General features: G+C 39.8%; 1 protein-coding gene across 2 annotated transcripts in view; it reads right to left on the reverse strand.

Annotated features, from left to right (window-relative positions):
- The window catches only part of MDGA2 (MAM domain containing glycosylphosphatidylinositol anchor 2), a 1083460-nt gene that overhangs the window by 475299 nt on the left and 593274 nt on the right, over positions 1 to 14887 (reverse strand). For both annotated transcript variants that reach the window (XM_069735022.1, XM_069735014.1), the window contains exon 6: positions 8975 to 9244. In XM_069735022.1, coding sequence (XP_069591123.1) covers positions 8975 to 9244 — 270 coding nt within the window. The remainder of the gene's footprint in view (positions 1 to 8974; positions 9245 to 14887) is intronic.

Here is a 14887-nt window from a genome sequence, read left to right on the forward strand (position 1 = left end):
TGCAGCTTCTGGAGGAAAGAGACGTGTGAGGGGCCATGCAGCCAGAGGTGCTGCAGCTCCTGGACAGGGAAACAGATAAGGAAGAACAGTGTAAAGTGAGTGTGCAGGAGAGCGAAGTGGAGGAGAGTGACACCAGGGAAGGACAGCAGCGTATGGGCTATCTCCCTGTGGAGCACATATTCCCTGTAGCTGGAAGACCGAGGTTGTGTCAGACCCTAGGAGGCACAGCAGAATCCAGCAGGACAGCTGGATTATTACACATAACCTGTCTGACCTAATACCCAGGAGACACAGTGGCACATAGAACCCGGGTTGTGATAGAGATCATACAAAAAGGCTCGAGCCACCTGTCATATGGGTTTGTGTCCTAACCTTCATGGAGGACATAGAAAATTGTGAGGACCTTGCCAGAAGCCATAGGCAGTAAGGGACTACAACATCACCGTGCTAATAGGAAGGCTTCTAACTCCACCTGGTAAAGGGGACTCTGAACTTGCTTCCAAGCAGGCCGGACCCTGCCTGTACCTGTGATCTGGTGCCCTGGACTGTGGATACCTGAAGTCTCCAGTAAACCAGGTAAAGAGACTGCACATCTGTGTCCTCCATTTCTTTATGCACTACCCACCATCACCCACTACACACCGGGAGCCCTGGGAACCTACTTCACCTGTGGGAAGTTATACCATCTAGCTGCCATAACATCGCCCCGGCGGACCCCTTTAAGAAGCATCGGTTCCCTCTGACCAATTACCACAGGTGGTGTCATGAACACAAACTTTATTCAATTCCCTTTACATGGGCGCCCAGGGACACGGACCGCGTCGCCGCCACCGTGACACATCCCCTTAAGTACCGGACCCGGTACCACGTACCCCATGACCCTGGCAGGTGACTCAAACCCACACCAGTTTTTCATTTATTTATTCGTTTATTTACTTATTTATTTATAGCATAGGCGGAAGGTGAGGAATACTCCCATCAGCCGCTTCTGCTTGCACTGTTATTAGCGGCAGCAGGTGTAGGCTGATGGGAGTAATAGTCCCATCAGCCGCCACCTTCTGTAATTTTTCTCACTTGGAAATAACTCATCATTCTCCCTTGCTCATGCTGATCGCTGGCAAAACAGGGGAGAATAATGGGAGCCATCTTCAGCACCCAGCCCCGGTACGTGTCACACGGATGACATCCATGTGTTATCTGTGTGCATGTGTGTGGGATGTTTTGCTGCCCATGCTGACTTTAAAAAACGGACATGTCAACATGCTTTGCCCACATACTGACATGTGCACGACCCATTAACTTGAATACCGGTGTCTCCGGTATGTGTGAAAACTGTCACCACACGTACTGAAAACATGGACATGTGAAAGAGGTCTAATAGGTGGCCATGATGTACTTCCGATCCATTTGCTCAAGCCCCTTTTCCAGGGATGGCTGGGGACCCCCAGTGATCGGGAAGCTATCTCTGGACAACACCTTTTAGAAGGGTGTCTAAAAAAGGAGCTTTCTCTTTTTACGAACCCTTTAAAAAAGACTGGCTGTAAAGATATGATAATTCCTAGCATGCCACGGAATCCAAGAGCACTGGATTTAGTCAAATTTCACTTCCAAGAATTAGAAAATACCTTGACGTCCACCCCCATATTCACCAGAGGATTTTGGTTTCTGACAGCCTTTGACTAATGTATGGATATCGATTCAACACGACGAACAAAGCCGATCTTTCATCTTCATTGGGATGAATTATGTATTTCTGTGATTTCTACATTTCTCTGTAATGTTATATATTTATTTCATACCATGCAGATTCCTCAGCAACATTGTTAGTATTCATACAATTTAGACATCATTACAATTTGAATGTGATACCGTAGCGGGCTGCCATGCATATAAAAATCTTCGGAGAGCAGCGGCAATGACCTATGCTTCCTACTGAATAACTTGGAGAGTAAATCAGCTTTGTTTATCCCCAGCTATTCTTTCTTTTTACTTTATTTTCCAGCTGCCTTAATTATCATCACAGTCCACAGTTTATTTTATTTCATTTTTTTTTTCCTTTTGTAATTTCTGTTTCTCTCGCATCTGTCACTGACGGGTGAGTGTAGGAAACTCATCTCTGATTGTTTCCGATCTATTCTACATTTTTTTTTATCCAAACTGTGATAGGATTGATGGATGGTTCTTTCACTGTATTTAAAGAAGAACTCACCCACCCCCTGCAGACTGTGAGCCCTCGCGGGCAGGGTCCTCCCTCCTTATGTACTCGTGTGCCTTGTTATCTGCTCATGTTTAATGTATTTGTCTATATTTGCCCCGTATTCACATGTAAAGCGCCATGGAATAAATGGCGCTATAAAAATGTATAATAATAATAATAATAATAACTGTACATAGTGGGAGTGATTTTATAATAACAAAATATTTATAGACTGTGAATCCAACTAACAGCACATCATGTGGTGAGAGAATGTATTGCAAGAAAAATCTATAATTTTTTTCTAGATACATTATGATAACTAGATCAATTAATCGACAGTTTGAGCAGCTGCCAAGGGTCTGAATTTCCTTGTGGGGGTTTGCACTGAATCATAGTTCCCATCGTTTAATTTGCAATTGTGCAGGCATTTTTGCATTGTTCAATCCAATAGATAAGAGCAGATAGTATTTACCCTTCTTGATCCTGGGCTTTTTTTTATGCATTAGGTCCACAACCCAGAATCAGGACCTAAAATATGACACTGGATCTAGTGAAGCCATGGCCAGACCGGGAGCTGAGCTTAGGAGTGAGGGAGGTGGGTAAAAAAGTTGGAAATATGGGTACCAGTTGGGCTTACTTGGGGATCTGATATTAAGGTAATGGTTTTGGGTCTGAACTAATAAATGGGCCTGGTCTGGGATTTACATTCATTTTAGAGTCTGGTCTGGGGGTCTTCAGATTACCGTACTTTTCTGTGTTCTGAGGTATTCATTAATTTTGGGGTCTGAATTAATAAATGGGTCTGATCTGGGATCTGCATAAAATTAGGAGTAAAGTCTTTTTCAGTCTTAGATTAGGGTTAAGGTCCGGGGTCTCCATATACCGGTATATCAAAATCTGGTTTTATGTGTTGAATTAGGGGTCTAGTCTTGGTCTAAAGTTAAGTTTTGGGTTATGAAATTAGAGTTTTGGTATGGGAATTTAAGATTACAGAGCTCCATTAATCTGGTTGGTCTGGAGTCTAAGATTATTAAGGAGACCGATCTAGATACATGAAATTGTCTGGGAATTAAATTTACTTGGGAGTATGGCCTTGTGTTTTCATTCTGCCTTAATTTATGGGTTTGGTCTTAGGACTGTCTTACTTTATTGGTCAGGTTTGGGGGGTTTATTTAATATTTGGGTTTAAGGATGGAATAAATTGCCAGGTCTGGTCTTGGAACTGAATATGTTTGTGTGGCTATAAAGGATAGAGACGCCAAGGACCAAAAATGTTTCTTTAGCAAACTCAGAAAGCACTCTCCTCTTCCTGTAGGGGGCAGTACTTTGGCAGATATACACCCTATGTCTGCACTGTCCAATCTCCAATTGGTGTTAGAGAGGGGGGACATTTTAATTTTCCCTCTTGGAAACAAATAATCAACAACCCCCCTGACCTGAAGGAGATATATTATTTTGCAAAGCTTATATTAGTATGAAGCTATTTTACTGATGAGACAATTCTATAAAAATCAAAAGTAACAGTTTCTCAAGATCAGACCTTCCAAGTTCGGAGCCAAAATTTTACGCTCAGACATTTTTGATTTCCATTAAGACACAACAAAATGTTAAATAAATCTCATACGGTTTATTTTACTAAAACTTCTCCGAGCTTCTTGCGCTGTATAATGAGACATGAGTAATCATCGTAGGTGGAACAGTGCATGGGGTTTTTGTATTTAGCCGCTTATTGGTTTGCACCTCTGTAAATACTCAGAAATACAAACACATTGTCTTTGGGATTTGCTGCGTAAAGCAAGCCTGCGAAAGTCAGCCGTTCCTAAATACACAGGAGGATCCTCTGCATCTGTTATCATCTTCAATGAGAATCGGCAGGATATTTAACTTCTAACGGAAATAGAGCAGTTTATTAAAATTGCAGATAATTATTTAATCAATTTTAACCCCTTGAAAGAGATAAGTGAATAAATATGACTGGAATTTAATTCTACGGAAAATTTTATAAAAATCCAAATTCGCAAAAATGTTTTCAATCTTTTTAATACAGGAAAGAAATATATCTTGGTACCGTGTTAGCCAGTGGATAGAAAAATATTTAGAATTGAGAGTCTTCAGTGGTTACATAGTAACATAGTAACATAGTTAGTAAGGCCGAAAAAAGACATTTGTCCATCCAGTTCAGCCTATATTCCATCATAATAAATACCCAGATCTATGTCCTTCTACAGAACCTAATAATTGTATGATACAATATTGTTCTGCTCCAGGAAGACATCCAGGCCTCTCTTGAACCCCTCGACTGAGTTCGCCATCACCACCTCCTCAGGCAAGCAATTCCAGATTCTCACTGCCCTAACAGTAAAGAATCCTCTTCTATGTTGGTGGAAAAACCTTCTCTCCTCCAGACGCAAAGAATGCCCCCTTGTGCCCGTCACCTTCCTTGGTATAAACAGATCCTCAGCGAGATATTTGTATTGTCCCCTTATATACTTATACATGGTTATTAGATCGCCCCTCAGTCGTCTTTTTTCTAGACTAAATAATCCTAATTTCGCTAATCTATCTGGGTATTGTAGTTCTCCCATCCCCTTTATTAATTTTGTTGCCCTCCTTTGTACTCTCTCTAGTTCCATTATATCCTTCCTGAGCACCGGTGCCCAAAACTGGACACAGTACTCCATGTGCGGTCTAACTAGGGATTTGTACAGAGGCAGTATAATGCTCTCATCATGTGTATCCAGACCTCTTTTAATGCACCCCATGATCCTGTTTGCCTTGGCAGCTGCTGCCTGGCACTGGCTGCTCCAGGTAAGTTTATCATTAACTAGGATCCCCAAGTCCTTCTCCCTGTCAGATTTACCCAGTGGTTTCCCATTCAGTGTGTAATGGTGATATTGATTCCCTCTTCCCATGTGTATAACCTTACATTTATCATTGTTAAACCTCATCTGCCACCTTTCAGCCCAAGTTTCCAACTTATCCAGATCCATCTGTAGCAGAATACTATCTTCTCTTGTATTAACTGCTTTACATAGTTTTGTATCATCTGCAAATATCGATATTTTACTGTGTAAACCTTCTACCAGATCATTAATGAATATGTTGAAGAGAACAGGTCCCAATACTGACCCCTGCGGTACCCTACTGGTCACAGCGACCCAGTTAGAGACTATACCATTTATAACCACCCTCTGCTTTCTATCACTAAGCCAGTTACTAACCCATTTACACACATTTTCCCCCAGACCAAGCATTCTCATTTTGTGTACCAACCTCTTGTGCGGCACGGTATCAAACGCTTTGGAAAAATCGAGATATACCACGTCCAATGACTCACCGTGGTCCAGTCTATAGCTTACCTCTTCATAAAAACTGATTAGATTGGTTTGACAGGAGCGATTTCTCATAAACCCATGCTGATATGGAGTTAAACAGTTATTCTCATTGAGATAATCCAGAATAACATCCCTCAGAAACCCTTCAAATATTTTACCAACAATAGAGGTTAGACTTACTGGCCTATAATTTCCAGGTTCACTTTTAGAGCCCTTTTTGAATATTGGCACCACATTTGCTATGCGCCAGTCCTGTGGAACAGACCCTGTCGCTATAGAGTCACTAAAAATAAGAAATAATGGTTTATCTATTACATTACTTAGTTCTCTTAGTACTCGTGGGTGTATGCCATCCGGACCCGGAGATTTATCTATTTTAATCTTATTTAGCCGGTTTCGCACCTCTTCTTGGGTTAGATTGGTGACCCTTAATATAGGGTTTTCATTGTTTCTTGGGATTTCACCTAGCATTTCATTTTTCACCGTGAATACCGTGGAGAAGAAGGTGTTTAATATGTTAGCTTTTTCCTCGTCATCTACAACCATTCTTTCCTCACTATTTTTTAAGGGGCCTACATTTTCAGTTTTTATTCTTTTACTATTGATATAGTTGAAGAACAGTTTGGGATTAGTTTTACTCTCCTTAGCAATGTGCTTCTCTGTTTCCTTTTTGGCAGCTTTAATTAGTTTTTTAGATAAAGTATTTTTCTCCCTATAGTTTTTTAGAGCTTCAATGGTACCATCCTGCTTTAGTAGTGCAAATGCTTTCTTTTTACTGTTAATTGCCTGTCTTACTTCTTTGTTTAGCCACATTGGGTTTTTCCTATTTCTAGTCCTTTTATTCCCACAAGGTATAAACCGCTTACACTGCCTATTCAGGATGTTCTTAAACATTTCCCATTTATTATCTGTATTCTCATTTCTGAGGATATTGTCCCAGTCTACCAGATTAAGGGCATCTCTAAGCTGTTCAAACTTTGCCTTCCTAAAGTTCAATGTTTTTGTGACTCCCTGACAAGTCCCCCTAGTGAAAGACAGGTGAAACTGCACAATATTGTGGTCGCTATTTCCTAAATGCCCAACCACCTGCAGATTTGTTATTCTGTCAGGTCTATTAGATAGTATTAGGTCTAAAAGTGCTGCTCCTCTGGTTGGATTCTGCACCAATTGTGAAAGATAATTTTTCTTGGTTATTAGCAGAAACCTGTTGCCTTTATGGGTTTCACAGGTTTCTGTTTCCCAGTTAATATCCGGGTAGTTAAAGTCCCCCATAACCAGGACCTCATTATGGGTTGCAGCTTCATTTATCTGCTTTAGAAGTAGACTTTCCATGCTTTCTGTTATATTTGGGTTGATACCTTTTAATGGCTAACTGAAAAGATGGTAACAAATTGCAAGCTTTCGAGACTACAATCTTTTTGTTATTCACTTCTGGTAGGATTCAGCAAGTTTCTGAAAATTAAAGTGCAATCAATCAAAAGGTGAAAAAGAAAAAACAAGCACTTATATTCACCTCCAGCATCACCTGTACGGCCCTAGTCATATCTTTTGATCTCTCTCGCTTGTCTTGAAAATTTCCAGGCCTCTCACACTGAGTTTAGACTTCCGGCTTGGATTTTGGCCACAGACAGTTCTGTGCAAGCTTGCAAAAGGTCACAGTGTCATGACATCATGATGTGCCCCATGACCTTGCGTGCGAATGTGCAGAACCATGCACAAGCAAATGGTCACATCAAGTTGTGATGTCATGACATTGTGACCTTTTGCAGCCTTGTGCAGGACCCTCCTGGTAAAAAATGAGAGATGGCAATCCTAGCTCAGTACCTGTGAATTAGAGTAATAATTGAGGTGCACATGTAATTGCGGTACACATGCTTGACTTCTGCTCCATTTGTTTTCTATGGGACTGCTGGAGAATGTTAAGTACAACATTCGATGACTTTTATTTATGATAATACTCCTATAACAAAATTTACAGAATGTACAGAATGGTATGGGTGGACACATCTGTACATGACCCCATGTTCCAAAATCAGAAGGCTCAATGATCTTGAGGGAAAAGTGGCCACCTCATCTATATTTGCTAAAATTGCAGAAAAGGAGAACATTTAGTAGGTCCACAGCACCATATAAAAGATCAATATGTCCAACCACCACCATTTGGATGTCTATATTTTGCAAGAAATGAGCATCCAAGAACATCCATAAAAGAATGATTTGTCAAACCACCACCATCATTCGGAAGCCTATATATTGCATTAAACAAGCAGGTCTACAGCACCTAAGAGATAGAGCAATTTGTCCAATCACAACAATATGGATGTCTTTAAATCACATACATTGGGGAAAATAAGTATTTGATACACTGCAGATTTTGCAAGTTTTCCCACCTACAAAGAATGGAGAGGTCTGTAATTTTTATAGTAGGTACACTTCACCTGTGAGAGACAGAATCTAAAAATAAAAACAGAAAATCACATTGCATGATTTTTAAATAATTAAATTGCATTTTATTGCATGAAATAAGTATTTGATTACCTACCAACCAGCAAAAATTCTTGCTTTCACAGACCTGTTAGTTTTTCTTTAAAAAGCCCTCCTACTCTCCACTCATTACCTGTATTATTTGTACTTGTTTGAACTCATCGGTATAACAGACACCTGTCCACACACTCAATCACACTCCATCCTCACCACCATGGCCAAGACCAATACCGGGGACAAAATTGAAGACCTGCACAAGGCTGGGATGGGCTACAGGACAATAGGCAAGCAGCTTGGTGAGAAGCCACAACTGTTTGCACAATTATTTGAAAATGGAAGAAACACAAGATGACTGTCAATCTTCTTCACTCTGGGGCTCCATGCAAAACCATGCCTCATGGGGTAAGGATGATTCTGAGAAAGGTCAAGAATCCGCCCAGAACTACACGGGATGACCTGGTCAGTAACCTGTAGAGAGCTGGGACCACTGTCTCAAAACATTATCGTTAGTAACACACTACACCGTCATGGATTAAAATCCTGAATCTTCTGGAGAAGATCAGTATGGCGGAGTGGGACAAAATACCTGCTGTAGCGTGTGCAAACTTGGTGAAGAACTACGGGAAACGTCTGACCTCTGTAATTGCAAAGATTTCTGTACCAAATATTAAGTTCTTTTTTTCTATTTTACAAACACTAACTTCAGGCAATAAAATGCAAATTAATAATGTAAAAATCATACAATGTGATTTCCTGGATTTTATGTTTAGATTCTGTCTATCACAGGTGAAGTGTACCTACGATAAAAGGTACAGACCTCTCCATTCTTTGTAAAGGGGAAAACGTGCAAAATCGGCAGAGTATGAAGTACTTATTTTCCCCACTGTACACTCACCATCACAGAGTACTGTTAAATATGCAGGTAATCAACATAAAAAGGTAATTCTAATTTTCTTACCTCTTACAATAATACTAGTGGACTTCTTTGCTGGATTGCCAACATTGTTATTGGCGACACAACTGTAGGTCCCGGCATCTTCCGAGGTAATGGATGGTATCGTCAATGTTCCACTATTTAGCACAGTCTTTTCTGAAAGATTTCCAATGGATCTAACCCAAGTCAATGTTGGCGTTGGCTCTCCACCAGTCGTGACACACACTAACGTTATTGTTTCACCCGGATTGACTACGATGGGATCTTCCACCATAAGTTTAATTGATGGAGATGCTGAAAATGGAGAGAGAGAAATGAAAGTTAAGTAAATCACTGGAAATGGTGGATCCTTTATGTAAATTTCTAAGTTTAATGATCCAAGTAAACAAAACTCTCATGAGGACCACTTCTTTGAAGACACTACTCATCATGTAGACCACATTTTTGTGAATTCAAATTCCCATATATTTTGTTATTTTCTTAATAAAAGCTTTCACTTTTTAAATGTAAAATAAAGCAATCTACAAAGCTCAAATTTCATGGTGGTGTAGAGAGAATACGATGGTGGATTTTGTGATAAGACTTTTCAACAATCTCATGACACGTTGTTGCATTAAACCTATATATAGAAGGTACCATGAAACTATTTGACCAATTGACCCACTAACTTCAAAGAAGGTAAAATTAATTAGTCCCCACCTTATCCTTTGATTGAGATCCTGTCTATTGGGAGTTTCATGGAGCTTCATTAAGCTTCCAAAGCAAAGCATCTATTCAAAGGTCTTTATCATGTGTAATGTCAATGTCAAGTGGGCTGGTGCAAAGCCCACCAGATTTGGTCAGTAGTAAAAATAAATTCACTGGTGTGGAGAATCCTGCTTCCCCTTTATACATAAGAATACTTTCATGTCAGTGATATAAATGACTGCATTGAATGTTTCAATATCAGTTATACTTTCAAATACGGACACGTTCACAAAATCATATAATAACAGTGACATTTCTTCAATAGGTGCCACAAAAAATGAAGAATAAATGGGCACTGAAAAAAGAGAATGAAATAGCAATTACAACCTCTTAGAACAGTATTAAAATAGCTTCTTCGGCAGAGTATGACAGTAATTATAGATCATGGAAATGGTGAGTGCCCTGGATATTTCACAGCATTAAGGAGCATATAGTCTTTTTTGGAAGCATGTCAAAATACTGGGGGATGAAACTATATGGTATATATGGCTCCATATCAAAACAAATGTCCGATACATCAAATTACAAGTTGAGTACAATTTATTATTTTCGGTTACTAGCCACATTAGGGTGGGGAGAGGGTTACTGTAGTGTTGTTCAAGACGTCTTACAATAATGACGCTTTCCACTTGTAGATTTCTGGCCTCTTATTATCCGACACTGTGACAAAAGAATAAAGTCAGATGGTACTCACCCTCCCCAGATCCAGGGTTGGTTTCCTGCTGTTGGTCTCTGTGCACTGGTCTCAGTGATAAAATCTTGATTACAGTAGACATCACCACTGTAGCCAATCAATGAGCTCAGTGGCTGGTGCAATCTACATTGGTAGAGCAGCTGAGCTCAGTTATTGGCTGCAGTGGTAATGCATGTTGTAGCCATGATGTAATTGCTGCAGCCAGTGCAGAGAGACCGACATAAGTGTAGAGCTGGCTCCAGACCCAGGAAAGGTGAATACTATCCGATTTTATTAATTCAATATGCAAGTAGAGGCCAGATGTCTATACCTGGAAAACCCCTTTACATACACAAAATATAGGAAGACAAAAGGCAAAAATGTCCAGGGGTATTCACTATCCAAGGGCCACCAACACCCTGGTCAAGTCATTTTTCAGCAACTACAAGCATCTGATGACTGAAAACCAGGGCGCTGTATAGCATTACTATTTGGATACTATATGGCATTGACATTTGGACATGACTTTTTGCAGAATACCACATATCACAGCAAATCCTTCTGGAAGGAACTGCATGATATTCCATAAAGCTACGTATCATACCTTTCCTCTTCCATGACCCTTCCATATCCCCTCCTTCACTTCCATTCAAGAAACCATCCTCAGTAAAGTTTCATGGGCCTTGACAACTTTTCTGGGAGTCCAGAAGGTTTCCCTTTTTTCCGGGAACCTCTTGAATGTTCTTTTGAGAGTTTTCAAGCATGATGTGTAATAGTGGTATTTTTGAACACTGTAGAGAACATTTTTCCAAGGGGCATACAAAAACCATGGCTCCCTCGCATCTCACATCAGTCATCTATGCAGTTGCTTCAATGGCAGGTTGTTTTTTCCTTTGCTTGCGTAATTATGGTTTCTTTGACACTGTGTCCATAGTTTAGGCATGAAGAGGCCAAGAGGTTTACCACAATTCATCTTAATGTGCTAAAGTTTAATTACTTTGTTTTGATTTGGTCTAGAATAGAAATGAGCTTAATGATTCTCATAAAATCCTCCCTTATTTTCCATCTGCCTGTTAGATTCCACTGCAATGATTTATAGAAAGGATGAAATGGATCAGTCAGAACAGAAGCACATATTGTAGAAATTAGTAATTTTTGGTCACACATTAGATGTCAGGGCTTTGACGTCTTCACGTTGACTTAAGAACCTCATAATCACCAATTATGTTGTTAATGAAATTCAACCAAAGTAGGGCTAGAGTTTGGGAAGGGATACCTTCGTTAATATGTTCGGTGTTCCATTCCATTCATTCTCACGATTTGTGAGGGTCGTAAAAGTCAGATTCTGTTCATAGAGACACCACGGCTATGACAGAACTGTAATGTAATGGAGACATTTGAAAAAATTAAAGTTCAACCCCTCCATTCTACAATCATTGATAGAAAACTAGGCATTGATTTTGTGATCATTGCTTATTCTTCTATTCAGCACCATGTATTGTGTCTATGTGTGGGCTCAAACTGATAATTAAGGGTGAAGGCTTATTCTAAGGATCTGTGAGTGCCTTGAAAGTTAGACTACCACAAAAGGGGAATATTCCTTTGAAAAGGATTGTCTCTGAAAGTCAACTTCTGTTTATGCAGAAGCCAAATCTATGGCGGAAATGTAATGTGAAACCCACAACAAAAAATAAGGGTTTCAAAACAATAATTCCAGCTGCTGTAACACAAACAGGTTGGAGGCTTCAACATGGTAATCAAGTGGTAGAAGAAAGCTGGTGATATGCGCTGTTGATACAGGTAAATTGACCTATAGAAAAAGCATCATATGTGAAAGAGGACCCCATGTGTATTGTCACAGGAGGTGGCTTCCTTAGGGGTAACGTTCAGTGGCTAGACCAGTGCTTTACTGTTGTGAATTCTGCTTCTGGGTTCCCTCCAGTGGTTGCAGGTGGGAATGCAGTTGGCTCTGAGTCGCAGTCCTGGCCAGGTGTATCTGCTGATTGCAGTTCTGACTGGGATATTTAGGTGTGCAGGATTCATTAGTCCTTGCCAGTTGTCAATGTTTCTTGTCAAGTGTTGGATCACTTTCTGGCTTCTCCTGCTTAGCTGCCAATTCAGCAAAGATAAGTGCCTGTTTCTTACCCCATAGATTTTCCCACCTGGTTACATTTACTATATACTATTGTTAATTGAACCCTATAGTAATGAATTTGTAATAAAAAAAGAAGTTGACCCTGGTATATTGGTAACGCAAATTGTGGCTGTTACCCATGAATGACATTGCTTTTCACATCTAGTTTTCGTATATTGAGAAGTAGTTGTTATCAATTCCATGGAAGATCGTCTGTCGTCTTCACTTGAATGATTAACATGTTCATTTTAGCCGCTGCAGCTTAAATACTGTCGAAGAGGAATGTAATTCTCCGGGCTAAGATTCTGCGGTATTGTATTGGAAAGATTATGACCTTGAGCAATTGTATTATCTGACGGCTGAGTCTCCTTTGCAGGGATGTGTTCTGTGCTATTTTGATTATTTTAACTTTATCCTCCTCATAGCCATTATTATATAAGAGACAGAAGCATTACAAAGATTAAGTTCTAAAATTCAGGTCAATAAAGCCCATGCAAATATCTGAACACCGCTATTATCTTCGAGTGGTCACAATGTACAGATGTGTCATTCAGTTGACATGACTTATCGAGAAATGGGAATTTTTTTCTTTTTTTTTTTTTAAAGAGATGAGGGATTGGAACAATCTAAAGTTCCGAAGGGTTAATACATCCTAAATAAAGGGGTCTTTACGCATTTGTATATATTAACAGCCAACTCTCAAAATGTGATCTGTAGGAATCCATTCATCACTTCAACTGTACAGCCAATACATTTCTACCAAAATTTGTATACAAGGACTACAATTTCTCATGATTCAAATAAATGTAATACATGATCGTGACATGCAAACAAAACTCTCAACAGGCTGCAATTCCCATACCAACCACTGAGTGACTATATGTAGACACATATAGCATAAACATCTCCCACCAGAGTACCACAAAATCATGTTCAATGCTGGCACTTAAGATATGTTGAGCCAACAGAAAAGATAAGAAAGGACTCATCCACTATGTCTGATACTGAAGCTGAGCAATGTTCACTTCCATATACTGTATGCCTTGAGAACTTCATAGCTTTGCCTGTGTGTTCTATACAACAATCCATTTGGCACCATATAGCACCGCATTCTTTAAATAAAGCATCATCTAATGATGAACTTATCATAGTGTCATTAAAAAAAGCTTCTTTTTATATGCCCTTTAAGTGCATATACTGTACAGTATCCACATGACCTTGATCAAAAGTTCGCATACCCCATTTCTTAATACCATGCATTGCCCCCTCTAAAATAATGACAGCTTGAAGTCTTTTGTGGTAGTTGTGGATGAGGTTCTTTATTTTCTCACATGGTAAAGCTGCCCACTCTTCTTGGCAAAAAGTCTCCAATTCTTGTAAATTCCTGAGCTGTTTAGCATGAACTGAGCGCTTGAGATCTCCCCAGAGTGGCTCAATAATATTGAGGTTAGGAGTCTGAGATGGTCACTCCAGAACCTTCACTTTGTTCTGCTGTGACCAATGACAGGCCGACGTGGCCTTGTGTTTTGGATCATTATCATATTGTCATATTGAAACGTCCAAGTACATCCCATGCGCAGCTTCTAGGCAGATGATTGCAAATTTGCCTCCAGTATTTGCTGATAACATGCTGCATTCATCTTTCCTTCAACTTTGACCAAGTTTTATGTGCCTTTGTAGCTCACAGATCCCGAAAACATCAGCTATCCACCGCGGTGCTTTACAGTAGGAATGGTGTTCCTTTCATCATAGGCCTTATTGACCTCTCTCCAAATGTGATATTTATGGTTGTGACCAAAAAAGTTCCATTTTGGTCTCATCATTCCAAATTACCTTTTCAAGAAGTTTTTAGGCTTGTTTCTGTGCTGTTTTGCATATTGTAGGCAAGATACTTTGTGGCATTTGCATAGTAAAGGCTTTCTTCTGGTGGCTCGACCATGCAACCCATTTTTCTTCACGTGCCTCCTTATTGTGCATCTTAAAACAGCCACACCTCTAGTTTTCAGAGAGTCCTCTATTTCAGCTGATGTTATTTTTGGGGTTTTCTGTGCATCCCAAACAATTTTCCTGGCACTTGTAGATGAATTTTTGGTTGGTCTCCCTGACTGTGGCTTTGTTTTTACAGATCCCTTGATTTTCCATTTGTTAATCACAGTTTGAATGCTGCTGACTGGCATTATCAATTCCTTGTATATCTATTTGTATCTCTTTCCTGTTTTATACAGTTCAACTACCTTTTCCTGTAGATCCATTGACAATTCTTTTGCTTTCCCCATGATTCACAATCCAGAAACGTCAGTGGCTGGATGAAAGATGCAATAGTCTGCCTGGATCCCAGGAACTCACTCAGCTTTTATGCACACACACTGATTACAAGCAAACA

The sequence above is a fragment of the Ranitomeya imitator genome, chromosome 1 (assembly GCF_032444005.1).
Source record: "Ranitomeya imitator isolate aRanImi1 chromosome 1, aRanImi1.pri, whole genome shotgun sequence".
NCBI lineage: Eukaryota > Metazoa > Chordata > Amphibia > Anura > Dendrobatidae > Ranitomeya > Ranitomeya imitator.